Here is a 15,619-nt window from a genome sequence, read left to right as displayed (position 1 = left end):
TAGGTATTATTTGGGATTTTTGTTTGTTGTGTTTTATTTTTGCGGTGCTGGGATTAGATCTTTATGTATGCTAGGGAGGTACTCTACCACTGAGCTACCTCCCTGTCCCTTATTTATTCTGATCATTAAACAAGGCACTTTTGGTTGTTTATTAATCAATATAAATCTCTGGTTTGGGTTAACTCTACCCATACTATTCTCCAATTTCATGGGTTTCAATATAATAGAATCAATGGGTAGAGGCTGTAGATTCTACCTCAAAATTAGAAAGAACTTCCTAAGAATTAGAGTTGCTAAAAAACAATGGGTTGTGATATCCATATTCACTGTAAATATTTGGTGGCTCAACAAGGCCTGCTTGGGAGAAATATTGGGGAAGGGATTTTCTACCTTGACTGGAGGCATTTGACACAAATTAGTAATGGATATTTTTTTCCTCTGGTGTTACTTCCAGTGGACCAGTAGTGATTCTAAAGTATGGTGTCAAAAGAGCTGCAAAGGCCACTTCAGGTCTCAGAGCACTGAGTTAGGAGAATGGCCCATTAGTAAAGTTTATCAGAGGCAGGTCTAAAGAGAAGAATGGTTGGAATTTGGACTAGATAACATAGCAGTTTCTCCTACTCTGAGAAGTTTAGGCCCAAAGGGTAAAGCACTTGCCTAGCAAGCACAGGCCCTGTGTTTACACGCCAGTTCTGCCGAAATAAAAGTCTCTGCACCTATGTTGAGGACATTTAGATTTGAGCTCTGGGTTGGTGTTTATCAAGTGTACACTATAACCAAAGGATCTCAAACACCACATACTTTCAACGGTCTGCAAATTCTGTCAACCAGATGTCTGTGCTCAAATATCTATCTGTGAGGTACAAACTGGGAAGCTGGAAATGTTCCTATGTAGGTTAGAAGTGAGAACAAGGGGACTGAGTCAGGCTCCTAGTGTTCTATTCCTGGCATGGGCACTGACTCACCATTTAACCTTGGACCAAATTAGTGAACTATCAGGGCCAGCTGCACCCCCTGGGTGGGGGAGAGAGACCAGGACAAGCAGGAACATGGATTATTTCTGTTCTGTTGCTAGAATAATGGGCAACAGCACTGATTATTTCTGTTCTGTTGCTAGCATGTGCCCAAAGTGGGAACATTGCTTATTCATTCCAGATAGAAGGCTGTCATTCTCCATTTGACCACATGGTACTTTGGAAAGTTCAATTACTGGTTGAGAATCTGTAATCCAAAACTCCCAAATCTGAAATGCTTCAAAACTTTTGGAGTGTCTCATGAGTACAAAATTCTATGCCCAAGTGGGTGCCGGTGGCTCATACCTGCAATCCAAGCTACTAAGGATGCTAAGATCTGAAGATTGTGGTTTGATGCCAGCTTAGGCAAAGAAGTCTTTTTTTTTTTTTTTTTTTGGGTCCAGTTGTGGGGCCTGAACTCTGGGCCTGGGCACTGTCCCTCAGCTCTTCAGCTCAAGGCTAGCGCTCTACCACTTGAGCTACAGCGCCACTTCCGGCTTTTTTCTTTTTGCATATGTGGAGCTGGGGAATCGAACCCAGGGCCTCAGGCATGCAAGGCAAGCACTCTACCACTGAGCCACCTTCCCAGCCCGGCAAAGAAGTCTTATCTCCAATTAACCACCAGAAATCTGGAAGTAGAGGTGTAGTTCAAGTGGTAGGACACCAGCCTTGAGTGAAAAAGGTTAAAGAACAGTTCCCAGGCCTTGGATTCAAGTACTGGAGCCAAAAGAAAAAGAAAAATTCCATATCCGATCTCACAGTCAAAATGCAGATGCACTGAAAAGGTATAAAATTATTTTCAGTTTGCACGTGTTTTTAGTCTAAGCTGTATACTGGAGTATAAATGAACTTTGTGTTGTGGGTTCTATCCCTGAGATGGCTCATTCTACACATGCAGATCTCTCAACTAAATAAAAATCTGAAATCCAAAATACTCTGACTCAACTATGTTGGATAAAGGACTCAATCTGAATGTTGTTCTTGGGGCAATTTGGTGGATTTCATTCATATGTGTTTGTGTGCACAAAACTTTCATTCATTTTTTTACCATGGCAAATAACATATAACATAAAATCAATCATTTTTACAATTTTTTTCTCTCCTGCTTTTGTGTGTGTGTGTGTGTGTGTGTGTGTGTGTGTGTGTGTGTGTGTGTGTGTGTGTGTGTGTGTGTGTGTGTGTGTGTGTGTGTGTGTGTGTGTGTGTGTGTGTGTGTGTGTGTGTGTGTGTGTGTGTGTGTGTGTGTGTGTGTGTGTGTGTGTGTGTGTGTGTGTGTGTGTGGTTCTAAGAATCAAGTCCAAGGCCTCCTGCATGCTAGGCCATCTTAACCATTTGTAAGTGTATAATTCAGTGATATTAAAAAATGTTGATTTTATTGTACAACCACCTCCAGAACTTTCTCAGACTCCCACCTAAGCTTCATGTTGTAAAGTATTTTATAAGACACTTTTACAATCACCTGCAATATGTTCACTACTTTGCCAACTTAACAGCATGGCAGTTACTTCTATCTGCAGAGCTTCTTAGGATCTATGAGTGGGATAAATATAACAGGGAATTCTGGGTAACTGAACTGCCAGGCTCACTAGATAGTTCAAACAGAACCCTCTTTGGAGTTCAACTTTTCATTAAATAGCTTCATGAAGTGCATTTGTAATTCAATGTATGGGTTTTAGGTTGGGGATGGGATCAATTTAATTAGCAATTTCCAGAGTTGTGGGAAAAGACACATGAAATAACATGGAGGGGGGGTAATTCAGAGATCACTTTGAACTTTTTATATGTCAAACACAGAGCATAATTTTTTTAATTGAATTGAGCACATGTTCAAAAGCCCTCATGAAATGGAGTGCTCAGCAAATCTGATCAAATCTCAGACCAATGTAGGAAGCTAATTGGCATAAATGTTCTAGCAGCATGAAAACTTAATATACTTTGAATATTAATTTCAAACAACAATTAAACTCAATATCTATTCAGCCATGTGCTTGATAAGCCTCTTTTCAACACAGCCTTACTGCCAGCTTGACACTTTGTTCAACACCATGGAGGATATAAACGACAGAGAGACCCGTTGCCTTTCAAGGCATATTATTTTCATGGGTTAAATATCTTCCAGAAAGCCGGGTGCCGGTGGCTCACGCCTATAATCCTAGCTCCTCAGGAGGCTGAGATCTGAGGGTCAAGGTTTAAAGCCAGTCTGGGCAGGAAAGTTCCTGAGACTCTTATCTCCAATAAACCACTAGAAAACCGGAAGTGGCGCTGTGGCTCATGCAGTAGAGCGCTCTCCTTGAACTGAAGAGTGCAAGGACAGCGCCCAAGCCCAGAGTTCAAGCCTCATGAAGGACCAAAACAACAACAACAACAAAAAAATATCTTCCAGAAAGTATTCTATGATCATCTGATTTTGCTTTTCAATTTCAAAATCTGACCACCTAAACAGACCAAATTTTCATGTTCAAGCTCTACCTGGCTCTAATTCCCAAGTGGGTTTCACTCACCTCTTCCAGAAGCCTTTGCTTGAGCTCTCGTTCAGTCTCGAGCTTCTGCTGTAAGCTTCGGGCGTTCATTTCTAGCATGGCATGCTTCTTCTCCAGGTCATTGAGCTGAGCATTCGAAAAAATTGGCCATGATGCCACAAGTGCATATGTGAGATTGGGGGGAGGGAAGGGGACGGTGTTAGTATGGATTTTTTTTTCTCAACATCCATAAACCTTCACATAGGAATGATAACCAAATTCAAAAGGTCAGAACATAAGCATCACATTTGGAAAAAATGCAAGTCCACATTGCAAGTTAAACCTCCCTCAGGAGAAGAGGAAGTCTCTATGGGACTGGCCAAATGTGTGCCTGTCACAAGGCTGAGTGCTCAACAATCTGTTCCTCCGACATGTTTTAACTGAATTTAATTAAATAACCATTTGCTGGGTGCTTACCACATGTATGGCATTATGGTGAGTAGAAAAAAAGGCTGGCCAAGGATTTTCAAGGATCTTTATATCAGGTCAAGAGGGCAGGGGGATGCCTATAACTACACAGGTACACTTATCACAATTGCTTGTCAGATGACCACTTGATAAGTGAAGTATGAAAAAGAGAAATTTATCCCAAATCCCATCAAGCAAGTATGGTATCAAAATGTCTGGAACCATGTAGGGCTTGGCTACTGAATACTTCAAGGATAGTCAACTAACAGGCACTGGTGGCTGACACCTGTAACTCTAGCTACTTAGGAAGCTGAGATCTGGTAAGACATACTTACTTCCAACTAACTAGCAAAAAGCAGCAAATGTGGCTCAAGTGGTAGAGCCAAAAAGCTAAATAAGTGCACCAGGTTCTGAGTTTAAGCTCTAGTACCAGCCTCCCAACTCACCCCGCCCCTCTCTGCATAAAAAGGAACCAACAAGAAAAAAATTTTCCCCATTAAACATATAAGAGTTTACTTATCTCCAAATAACAAATGTTCTCTCCTCATGGTTAAAAAAAAAACCAAAGCAAAACAAAAAAACATGAGGCCAATCTCAAAACTCAAGTGTTTCTAAAGGATGAGCTGTAGCCTTGAATCCTATAATTCTGTCTCTATGAATTTCCAGTAAGAAATAATCACAGATGTTTGAAAAGATTTATGTTCATCACAGTATTATTTATATGGCAAAAAAAAATTGGAAGAAACCCAAATTTCCACTATAAGACAAATGCTTAAATTAGGTACTTACATACAATTTTATTTTCTCAGAATTACATGTTCAAAAAATATTTAATAACTCAGGGAAAGCCTCCAGTTATATTATGTTTTTAAAAAATAGAGAGCTATAGATATAGTAAGTACCTAGGTTTATAAATATGTGTTACGCATATGTGCACAACTACAAATAAATTCGCCACATAAGAAGGGAATGGGTTTTTAGTCAATTTTTTTCTTCTACTCTTCTGTGATTTCTCTATTTCCCACAATGATACTAAACAATTCCTCTTGTAAACACACAATAACAAAATTACATGACATATTAAAATTCAAACTGCTACTTTATATGTGTATAACATTTCTCAGATCTTCACTTATGTCACCTATAACATGGAAGTTACCTGTTCTACATCTCTTTCGAGACTATTAGATAATATCTCCAAAACACTAGTACATCACTTTGTAAACTATAACATGGGATGGTTCATGGACAGAACACATGTATTTCTGGTGTGAAATTAAATTCCTTAAATTCACATGTTAATAGTATATGGAGGTGAAGTCTTCCGGATTAGGTTTAGATGAGGTCAGAAGAATGGGGGTCCCCACGATGGCATTCGGGGCTTCATAAGAAGAGACATTTGAGCAAACACACTTTGTCTCACCATGTTATGACACAGCATCAAGGTACTCCTCAGGTGCCTGCCCTGTGTTCCTGGACTGCCCAACTCCAGATAAACTCCCAGTTCTGCAGAAATCACCTTGTCCAAGTGTTTTGTTATAGTGACAGAACATGAACTAATACAGAATTATATCCCTGGTCTGTAACAGGTGGAAGCTGAGATGCCAACAACTGCCTCAGTAGAATTAGCGTTAGTCACAACTGCCATGTGCTTTCCCATGATGCTCAGCATCAGATCCATAAAGACTTGTAGAAATAAGATGCTGAAGACAACAGAGATATTCATCCAGATAAAAATTTAGACTTTTGGGGCACAGACAGATAGAACTGAAAACATTACTGACCAGCCATGATAATGCTCACCCACTATACCTATCTATGCTATGAGCTACCCAAATACATTTGCCACAGATTGCATGTGAGTTTCTGCATACCTTTAAAAGATGGAAACGTGTATTTTTAAAAGGCAGAAGGCATGGGTGCTGACCTTATCAGAGAGGCTCTCCGCTTTCAGCTTCTGTTCTTTGAGTGCCTGCTGCAGAGCAAGAATCTCAGCCTTGTGCTCCTTCACTGCCAACTCCACCACCTGGCGAGACTCAGTGATGCGCTGATCAGCTCTTGCCCTGCCAGGAAAACACAAGGCCTGCTTTCAGAAGCCCCACTACCACATGCCTGAAGGCCGGAGGCTCATCCATGTCTATGCCTGATGAGCAATTAAACAGGCTGGACGTCAGACAGATGCCCAACCCCGAGTCTTACCTTCAAATTACATCTTCCTTTCTGACAGCTTACAGAGCAAAAATGTGACCCAGTTCAGACTCTGAGTAAAATTGCCTTTAAGCAGTAAAGTTGGATGAGTACTTCAGTCTGAAATCATTTCTAAATGCAACCAGGCTGAATAAAAGTATGTGGAGGGTGTCACACATTCCCATGGATGCAAAATGAGGCGCTCTCTCTCTCTCCTCTCTCTCTCTCTCTCTCTCTCTCTCTCTCTCCCTCTCTCTCTCTCTCTCCCTCTCTCCCTCTCACTCTCCATTCAGGCGAATATTCACTGTCTTTAAGTCATCTGAAAGGGCTCTGGCTGCTCATCGGGAAAACAAACTGAAATGTGACTCTGGTGAATGTATATATAAACAACACCAGTTAATACAAAAATCAGCAGGCACTGGTAGCTGACACCTATTGTCCTAGCTACTTAGGAAGTGGAGATCTGAGGATTTGAAGCCAGTTCAGGTCCCCAATTAACTAGCAAAAATCTAGAACCAGAGACATGGCTTGAGTACCAGTAGTGAGATGGTCATGAGCTGGAGGCCTTCAATTCAAGCTCTAGTACTGGCAAACAAAAGAAAATATACCAAAATCAAAGCAAACAGGAAAAGCCACTTCCCTTCCCCAGATATGTATCATTTTTCCCTCTTCTACATGTTGACCTGTGTGCCTTCTCCACCTCTACTTCCTACTCTATAAACTTAAATCCCACAAGCCTTCAAGAATAAACTCAAACATAACCTCCATAAATGTGTCCCCAGTTCGCTCAAAAGCAATGTCTCCTCATCCTGTCACATAAGCATTGATGGGTTTTGCTTCCAGCATGTATCACAACCAACTTTAGGGGATAAGTAGTTAACTGCATGGTTTATCTTCACCACTAGACTCTTAGTCTCATAAGAACAAAAATTAAGAATTTTATATTTTATTCATCTCCGTATTCCACACAACACTAAAAAAGAAAAAAGTGTATGTGTGTAGTGGGGAGCCAAGGTCTTTCACGATGACTCCAAAAACAGACATGAAATGGAAGTAGGCTAATGTTAGTCTTTCTAAGTGCAGTCCATAATTACAATTTCCATGTGTGGCTGGTTATTCCTTGATGTGGAAGTCAGATCTGACCCACAAAATTTTCTCTAAGGGACCCAAGAAATAGCTCAAAGAGGGTTTGATTGTGGGTAGGAAGGAAAGGAACATGGCTACAGCTTGCAATGAGCTGGGAAGAACTCAAGGGTATGGAGAAAAAGCAGAGCCAGCATCTTAAATCAACAGCCCCTCATATCAGCAAACTTGCTGATAAAATCCAGAAAAGCATTATTTCTACCAGCTCCTCTTACAACTTTAAGGGTTCTTACCCTATACCTCCAATCTTTTTTCTCTTTCTCTTTTTCTTTTCTTTTTTTTTTTTTTAAATGCCATTACTGGGGCTTGAACTCAGGGCCTTATGTTCTCGCTTGGCTTTTTCAACTCAACGCTGACACTTACGACTTGAGTTACACCTCCACTTCCAGCTTTTTGGTTGTTAACTGGAGATAAGAGTCTCTTGGACTTTGCTGCCGGGGCTGGCTTTGAACTTTTGATCTTCAGATCTCAGCCTCTTGAGTAGCTAGGATTACAAGCAACTTTGCCCTACCTCAGAGGACATCAGACAATGTCTAGGGTCACTCTGGACTGTGACCATTGGAGAAGGGGATTGCTACTGGCACCTAATGAGTAGAGATTAAGGGTGATGCTCAAAATCCCACAATGCAGAACACAGCCCTCCACAACAAAGAATTACCCAGTCCAAAATGTCACAGGGCTGCAGATGGGGAGGCTTGGAGTAGTAGGAAGAACATGGCAAGTACAGGACAATAGGACTAAAAGGGCAATGGTCCTGTGACATGGCCACGTGGTCACGATGATAAACCTGATGGACATGTTTCTACAAAGAAAGCACTGTAGCACTGGAGGCATGACTCAAGTAGTAGAATGCCTGCCTACCTATCATCAGGCCCCAAAGTCCAAATCCCCAGCACTGCCTTATAAACAGATAAATAAAATACAAAGGAAGCACTGAGATATTTACCTTGACTACCAGGTGAATGGAAATCAGCCCCTGCACAGAATTCAAGTGATATATCACCAGGACAACCCATATACCATGGTCCACCTGAATCTCCTGGTCTTAACCCTGAAAGATTGGCATCCTGGGAAACTTTTTACTCCAGGGCAACTGGGAGCACTGGTCAACCTGCTCAACATTCTGACGGAACTCCAGTGGCAGTCACCTGCCCCCTAGCCTTCTGCAAACAGGAAATCCCACCTGCTCTGCTTCTCAGTGTCCAGCATCCTCTGTAACTCTCGAACCCGGCACTCAAACTGGGACTTCTCGTCACCAAGGACACTCCTCCAGGCCTCCCACTGGCGCTCTTTCTCCAGCAGCTCATCGTTGAGGGCCTCCAGATCCATGACCTGTTCTTCCAGCATTGTACACGTGGTCTTCAGAGCCTCCATCGTCTGCAAATCAGTACCACTCAGTTGTGCCTTGTATCAAACGAGGATTTCCTGGAGGTTACTTTTTGGGGATCAGTTTCAGAAAAGCACAAGTTCCTAACTACACAGTCTAAAATACAGCCTGTTTTTCATCTTACCGCTCAAGGGGGAAGGACAATGTAATGAATGGACGAAAGGCCATTTGTGCTGCCATCTTAAGAGGCAAACCCAGAGCCAAGAGGGAAGGAGGATGGGAGGGAGGAAAAGGGACCAAGTTTTAAAATCAAGTGGTTCACACTAGACTCCCAAAGCATTCAATATTATGCTTAGTTATTTTAAAACAAATGAAGAAGAACACTGTACACTTCTCAAAACATAGTTTTCAAAACCCCAAAGTCTTGGCAACAAGAGATGATTGAAAAGGAGCCCATTTACCAATGAGGGTTAAAGTCTCTGCAGAAGGCACATAAGCTTTCCTTTCCAACCCTGTGTGCCCTCCTTACTTGCTTCTGGCTGGTGAGCTGCATTTCCCTCTCCGTGATCTCCCGGCGCAGGTGATCCACTTCACTTCGCAGCTGTACAATCTCATCATTGGCCCCGGAGGCCTCATCGAGTTGTTTGGACAAGTAGAAGTTTTGGTTGTTGAGTTCGGCATTATCTTCGGTCAACTGGTTTAGCTGCTCTTCCAGGTCTGTGATTACCTAGAGGGAGAAGAGAGTCCAGCCACACATCAGACAAGTTCATTGTGAGCAAGGGGCAGTTTCTAGAAACGTCAAGCTACATGACAATGAGCAGCTGTCTAACATAGGAGTCAGATCTAAACCCTGACTTCAATTCAGTTCTAAGATGCATGCCTTAGGAGGAGGGAGGGGGGGAGAGAAAGAGAGAGAGAGAGAGAGAGAGAGAGAGAGAGAGAGAGAGAGAGAGAGAGAGAGAGAGAGAGAGAGAGAGAGAGAGAGAGAGGGAGAGGGAGAGGGAGAGGGAGAGGGAGAGGGAGAGGGAGAGAGAAGTCCTAGAGCCAGGCACTGGCTATTGAGGAAGCTGAGTGAGATGTGGAGGTACCCAGTTCAAAGCTAGCCCTCAAGATTCCATCCGCAATTAACCAGCAAAAAGCTGGCCTGGAGGCATGGTTCAAGTGGTAGAATGCCAGTCATGAGTTTTTAAAAAAGCATAGAGTGTGAGACTGTGAATTTAAGCCCTGGTCTGGCATTGACACAAAAAAAGGAGGGAGGGGGTAGAGAAAATTTTGATTGTATGCAAAGGACAAGTTCAAATGAGGTCAAGTTAATATTGGGGACGGTATCACAAGCTTAGGAGAGAGGAAAGTCTGGCTCCATAATTGCCTAATTAAATAAAAATGACCTTGACACCATCTGTAAGAGACTGTCATTGAAAATGGTTACACTCTTAGAAAATGAAGCTTTTATCAAGAAAAACTGACATTGAAGGACACCAAGAGTTAGTTGAATAAAATCACAAGCAATGAATTTAATTTCATGTAACAAAGAGGAAAAACAAATCTTAAAGGACAATAGGAATGATTCTGAAACTACAAAACTGCATTATAGCACCACCATAATGGATTTCACTATACAGTTGGCTCTCAGCATACATGAAATTGCCATTTTACTGAGAGATCTAATCTGCTTGTACTAAATTATTTCCCTGCTCAATGGCAGAATGACTTCCGTTTCAGTGCGTTTAAGCTTTTCTATTCTCTTCGCCAAGGTTTAGTATCGAAGCTTGCAGAGAGCTTTTATATAAAAATACTTTAGAAGTTTAAGGGCAATTTTCTAATAATAGTCAGAATGAGGTGCACAGGCCATAAATTAAATTTTATGCAACAAAAAGAAGTAAATTAAAAGGAATATGCCTTTAAGCCTACGGTTATTAATTGCTTCCTATTTCCAAGCCTTGAACAGACTTAACTTGTGAGATCTTACCATTGTTTCCATGACAAATTCCTTATTGTAACTCCCTCTGATTATCAATTTAAAATAAAAATCTTCCCAGACACACGGAAATAGAGAACATCAATTAAGCTCATTTGTTCATTGTGGCTCAGAAAATGCAGCTTTTCATTTTGTTAACTGAACTGATAACCTTTTAACATAGTAAGTGGTCCAGTAATTTGCTTTTTCAAGTCAAAACCTACAGTCATTCCTAATGTACTGCTTTGAGATATGCTGTGACCTACAAGAGGGGAATAAAAAAATTATCTGGTCAGGTTTTCAGGTGAAGCACTAAGGTCATGCGTGCGTGCGTGTGTGCGTGCGTGTGTGTGTGTGTGTGTGTGTGTGTGTGTGTGTGTGTGTGTGTGTGTGCATACTAGCGCTTGAACTCAGTTTCTCTCACTTTTGCTTAGCTTTCTTGGTCAAGGCTAGTGTTCTACCACTTGAGCAACAGTTCCACTTTGAGTCTTATGGACTTCCCTGCTTAGCTTGCTTCAAACTTGATCCTCAGATTTCCATCTCTTTAATAGCTAGGATTACAGAAATGAGTCACTAGCACCCAGTTGTGTCACCCTTTCAGTGACATGGTTATATCTCCTAAAATCCAAGACAATAAACAAACAGTGCCCATTGGTTCAACAGGTCTTCCAGCTGGAACAGAGTGAAGCCATTCCTTCAGATACTCTTCCTACTAAATTGAATGAATGTCCCATTCACTTCTGTGCTTCCTTCTATGTTTCCCACCAAAAAACACCAGTAAGAATGAGGCAAGACAGCTACCTATACAATGGATTCTGGAACCCCCAAGAAGCCACCTTGAAGTTGGCTGTGTTCATTTCTCCATGTATGACAGGGAAGTGAATAGCATGTCTATTCTTCTGTTTGTTCTTTTGAATTTTCTTATATACCATTTGGTCCCATTCTTCATGAAATATCAAGAAAAAAAAATTGCAGCCAGGTGCTGGTGGTTCATGCCTATAATCCTAGTTACTAGGAGGCTGAGAACTGAGGATTAGGGTTCAAAGCCAGCCCTCACAGGAAAGTGCGTGAGACTCTTAGCTCCAATTAAACACCAAAAAAATGCCAGAACTAGAGCTATGGCTCAAGTAGTAGAGTGCTGGACTTGAGCACAAAAGTTCAGGGACAGAGCCCAGACTCTGAGTTTAAGCCCCTGGTCTAGCACAAAAAGAAAAAAACAAAGAACAACAACAACAAAAAGAATAAAAACGGATACTGACTGAGGTGGTGCCTCCATTTTTAAAACTTCTTGGAAACAGACAAGACTACAGCAAACCTAGTCATCTAAGATTATGCAATTTACCTGCCATTCAAAATTATATTTAAGCCTTTAGGTACCTACTTCTTTTCATTAATTCAGTTAAAAAATTATGATGAGGCCACTTGTGCTATCTCTTCTCTTTCTTGGAAAATTAGATTGTAAAAGAGTAAACAGGAAACATTTCAAAGCCAGAGAGGGCTGCACTGCATGAGAAGAACCCTTCTGTTCCCTGTTGTCAATTTTTCAAGGGTCTTGGATCTCTGACTTTATTCCTGGTATGTGGTGGTTCTCCATTTATTTGGTCACTGCCTCTAGTTTGCTTATTTGTCTACTTGAGGCCTGTGTGTCTTTGAGAAGCGCTGTGCAGGGATTGGAAACAATTCAACTCACTGTTCCCAAATCACAAAGTATCACCTTGTGACCCTACTTCAAATGGCTGTGGAGTTGTGGTTACATGTTAGACATGTCTATACACACATATATTGAGTTGGCAAATACTAAACTGACTTTAAACCCAGTAAGGAGTAAGTTAATGGTCTCCATGGTTACAATGAAAGGCAGAAGCAATCTCTAAAACTGCTCATTAAAGTAGGCATTAGTCATGCTTGTTGTTTTATAGATGGGGAAATTGGGGTAGCCTGGGCTAAGTAATTCCCCAAGAGCATGAGCTACTAGATGACAAAGCTAGAATTTGAACCCGGCACTGAAATCCAACCATCTGTGCTCATGGTCCCACCCTGTGTACCCTCTAACACAGGGAGGTGTTTAACTCAATATTTTGTTTGATTTGTCTTCTGGGTCTTTGTAACAGAGAAGCTTTCTTAGGTCTACATGGTGGCCATGAGTATATTCCCATGAGTATATTCTTTTATGAGTCAGTTAACCTTTAAGACCCAAAGACAGAGGGTATTAAAAAAAAAATCTGAAGGATGATTCCATCTTTACCAAAAAAAAAAAAAAAAAATATATATATATATATATATATATATATATATATATATATATATATATATCAAAAGTCATAAGGGCAGTAGCTTCAGGGGTGAGCACAGCTTTTCTTACAGGCTGTGTTTGCAGATAAAAGATTTTAGTGTCAGCCATTCTAAAAGAGAGGAAGGAGGGCATACACACACACACACACACACACATATACACACACACACACACACACACACACACACACACACACACACACACACACACACACACACACACACACACACACACACACACACACACACACACACACACACACACACACACACACATATATTATCTACTCTCAGTGTCAAAAAAAGAAGAAGAAGAAGAAGAAGGAAGTACCCAAGATCTCTGTTTGAGCTTTATCTTTTCCTTCTCAAGGCTAAGGCATAAACCTCACAGGGCTGGAAGATAAATGTTGACCCCTTTCATCGAATGATGAGTTAAAGAGAGGGAGGGGCCAGGAAAGGTGTCCAGCAGCACATCAGGGGTGAAGAAAACAAACAACAAGCACCAGGCTAACAAGACTCAGGAATGGAATCCTATTTTTCATGCCTAAGTTCTTTCCTGAAGGCAATGATTTGCATATTATTTATTTTTAATCTTATAGCTGACAGATTGATTCATAATTAAAGCTGTGTCATATGCTTGCCCACCAACTCCCTCTAAAACAGACTTAGGTAGGGTTTTAGGTGCCAGATTGAATCAAATCCTTTTATAAATCCCTTCGAAATATAGAAATGGTAGGGAAAAAAAATTCTTATTGCTCTCTGGCTTTGTGGAAACTGCCAACTGGGTGCTCCTAGCAATTGAGTGATTACAGACAGTTCTTGCCAATGACCAAGAGAAATGTCATTGGACCATGCCAGAAAAGAATGAAACACCTTCATGTAACTGTAACCCCTCTGTACAGTATTTTTACAATAAAAAACGTAAAAAAAAAAAAAGAAAGAAACATCTATTACCCTCCCCTAAATTATTTTAAAGCAGCCTTGAACTTGCAAAAGTTATCACTGTACTTGTACTATGGTGGCCAAAGGTCCCAAAGCAGTGGATTCTAGGCTTTTTAAAAGTCACAGAGGCATTTTTCCAGATAAAAGATTATGCTATAAAGCCCAGTATGATAAAGAAAAATAATAAGAATAACCAAAATTACTTAGTCCTTTCTATAAGCCAAATCCTGTGTGAGCCCTCTGAATGCATCACATAATTTAATTATTGCAAGAAATCTACCACAGAGGTACCAATTTCTATGGCTCTGATTCATAAGTCTTGCTGTTTCTGGCACTCGAATGTACATGGGAACTACAGAAGCTACCTCTCTTTCCTCACCCAGCATCCAAATAGCAGTTATTAAAATGACTATATATCAAATAGCTAATGTGGGGAATGGGGAGGGTATAGTGGACACGAGTGACTCACACCGGTAATCCTAACTACTCAGGAAGCTGAGACCTAAGGATCACAGTTCAAAGCCAGATCAGGCAAAAAGTCCCTGAGATTTGATCTCCACTTAACCAGCATAAGTGCTGAACTGGAGGTGTGGCTCAAGTGGTAGAGTGGCAGCCATGAGAGACAAAGCTAAGTGAGCATGTGAGACCCTGAGTTTAAGCTCTGGTACCAGTAAAAATAAAAGGGGCATGAATAAAATTACAAAAGAGCAATGGGACTTTTAAGGGTAATGGATATGTTCTTTCCTTTTTTCCTATTGTTTTGGTTTCTTAGGTGTATACATATGTCATAGCTCATCAGTTTATGACACACCAATTATATGCCCATAAAACTATAAGAATTTCTTCATTTTCATACGTCAAAAACTTTAAAAAGTAGAAAAGATAACTTCAGATAAATGGAACAAGATTACAGGTGAACACATTGTTTAAAAAATACAAGTTTAAAGAAACGTTAGTACAAGGAAAAGAATCACAGGCTAGGTGTGGTGCTACGTACCTATAATCCCAGTACATGAAGACTTGAAGCAGGAAGATCTCAAGTTAGAGGCCAACCTGTGCTACACACTAACTATCACAAAAATAAAAGAGCAGGAGGGAAGAATCACAGCGATAAAATTATCTGTATTTTACACTGTGATCGCTATTAAACATGTATGTATTTGATAGCAAATAAATCTGACACAAAAATAAGAAACCAAAGAAAGGAACTTTAAAAAAAAAACTAGGCAGAAGAGTACAGGAACAGAATTTTCCCCAGCAGCTCTTGAAGGAAGGGAGAAGAGATGGGAGCAATCTATCTGATGACATACTAAAGCAGACCTGTTCAGATCCAATATCAGATCTGGAAACACAGGCCAAAAGCCTGTCTGCCAAAAAGTGGCATATCTCCTGACCTAGCAATTCCACTCTTGGGTATCTGTTCACCAGAATGAAGTGTTTGCAGCCACCAGAGGACTTGTACCAAATGCTTCCTGGCGGCTTTATTCATCCCAGAAACAATCCAAATGCCTATCAACAAGAGAACGGATTACAATATGTTTTGATTCACTACACAGTAATGAAAAAGAATAAATGGTTGACAAATACAACCATAAGGAAGAACTTCACAACTTAAAAAACAAAAAGGAAAAAATGAAAAAAGAAAATGCTTAGCCCCAAAGTGTATATACTCTTTGAATTCCATTTATATGAAGTAAAAAATTAGACAAAATTAACGTATCACAGGTCAGAATAACAGAAACTGGCTCCAAAGAAGAAGTTGTGTAAGAACCTTCTAGGAACTGGAACCTTCTAGGATCTGTATTTTGTTGCACCACTGTCTGTATATGCA

The 15,619-nt window shown here is 40.7% G+C and overlaps 1 protein-coding gene across 3 annotated transcripts in view; it reads right to left on the bottom strand.

The window, feature by feature from the left end:
- LOC138829862 (citron Rho-interacting kinase) overlaps positions 1 to 15,619 on the bottom strand; it is a 162,294-nt gene that overhangs the window by 30,679 nt on the left and 115,996 nt on the right. For 2 of the 3 annotated variants that reach the window (XM_070026426.1, XM_070026425.1), the window contains 4 exons: positions 9,127 to 9,324; positions 8,454 to 8,647; positions 5,868 to 6,003; positions 3,515 to 3,619 (listed from right to left, as the gene is read on the bottom strand). In XM_070026426.1, the coding sequence (XP_069882527.1) occupies positions 3,515 to 3,619; positions 5,868 to 6,003; positions 8,454 to 8,647; positions 9,127 to 9,324 (633 nt within the window). Of the gene's footprint in view, positions 1 to 3,514; positions 3,620 to 5,867; positions 6,004 to 8,453; positions 8,675 to 9,126; positions 9,325 to 15,619 lie in introns of all 3 variants that reach the window. The other variant, XM_070026424.1, reaches the window with a different exon arrangement.

The sequence above is a fragment of the Dipodomys merriami genome, unplaced genomic scaffold, assembly GCF_024711535.1.
Source record: "Dipodomys merriami isolate MVZ:Mamm:240054 unplaced genomic scaffold, mDipMer1.0.p SCAF_177, whole genome shotgun sequence".
Classification (NCBI taxonomy): domain Eukaryota; kingdom Metazoa; phylum Chordata; class Mammalia; order Rodentia; family Heteromyidae; genus Dipodomys; species Dipodomys merriami.
This window is presented reverse-complemented; position numbering and strand designations above follow the sequence as displayed.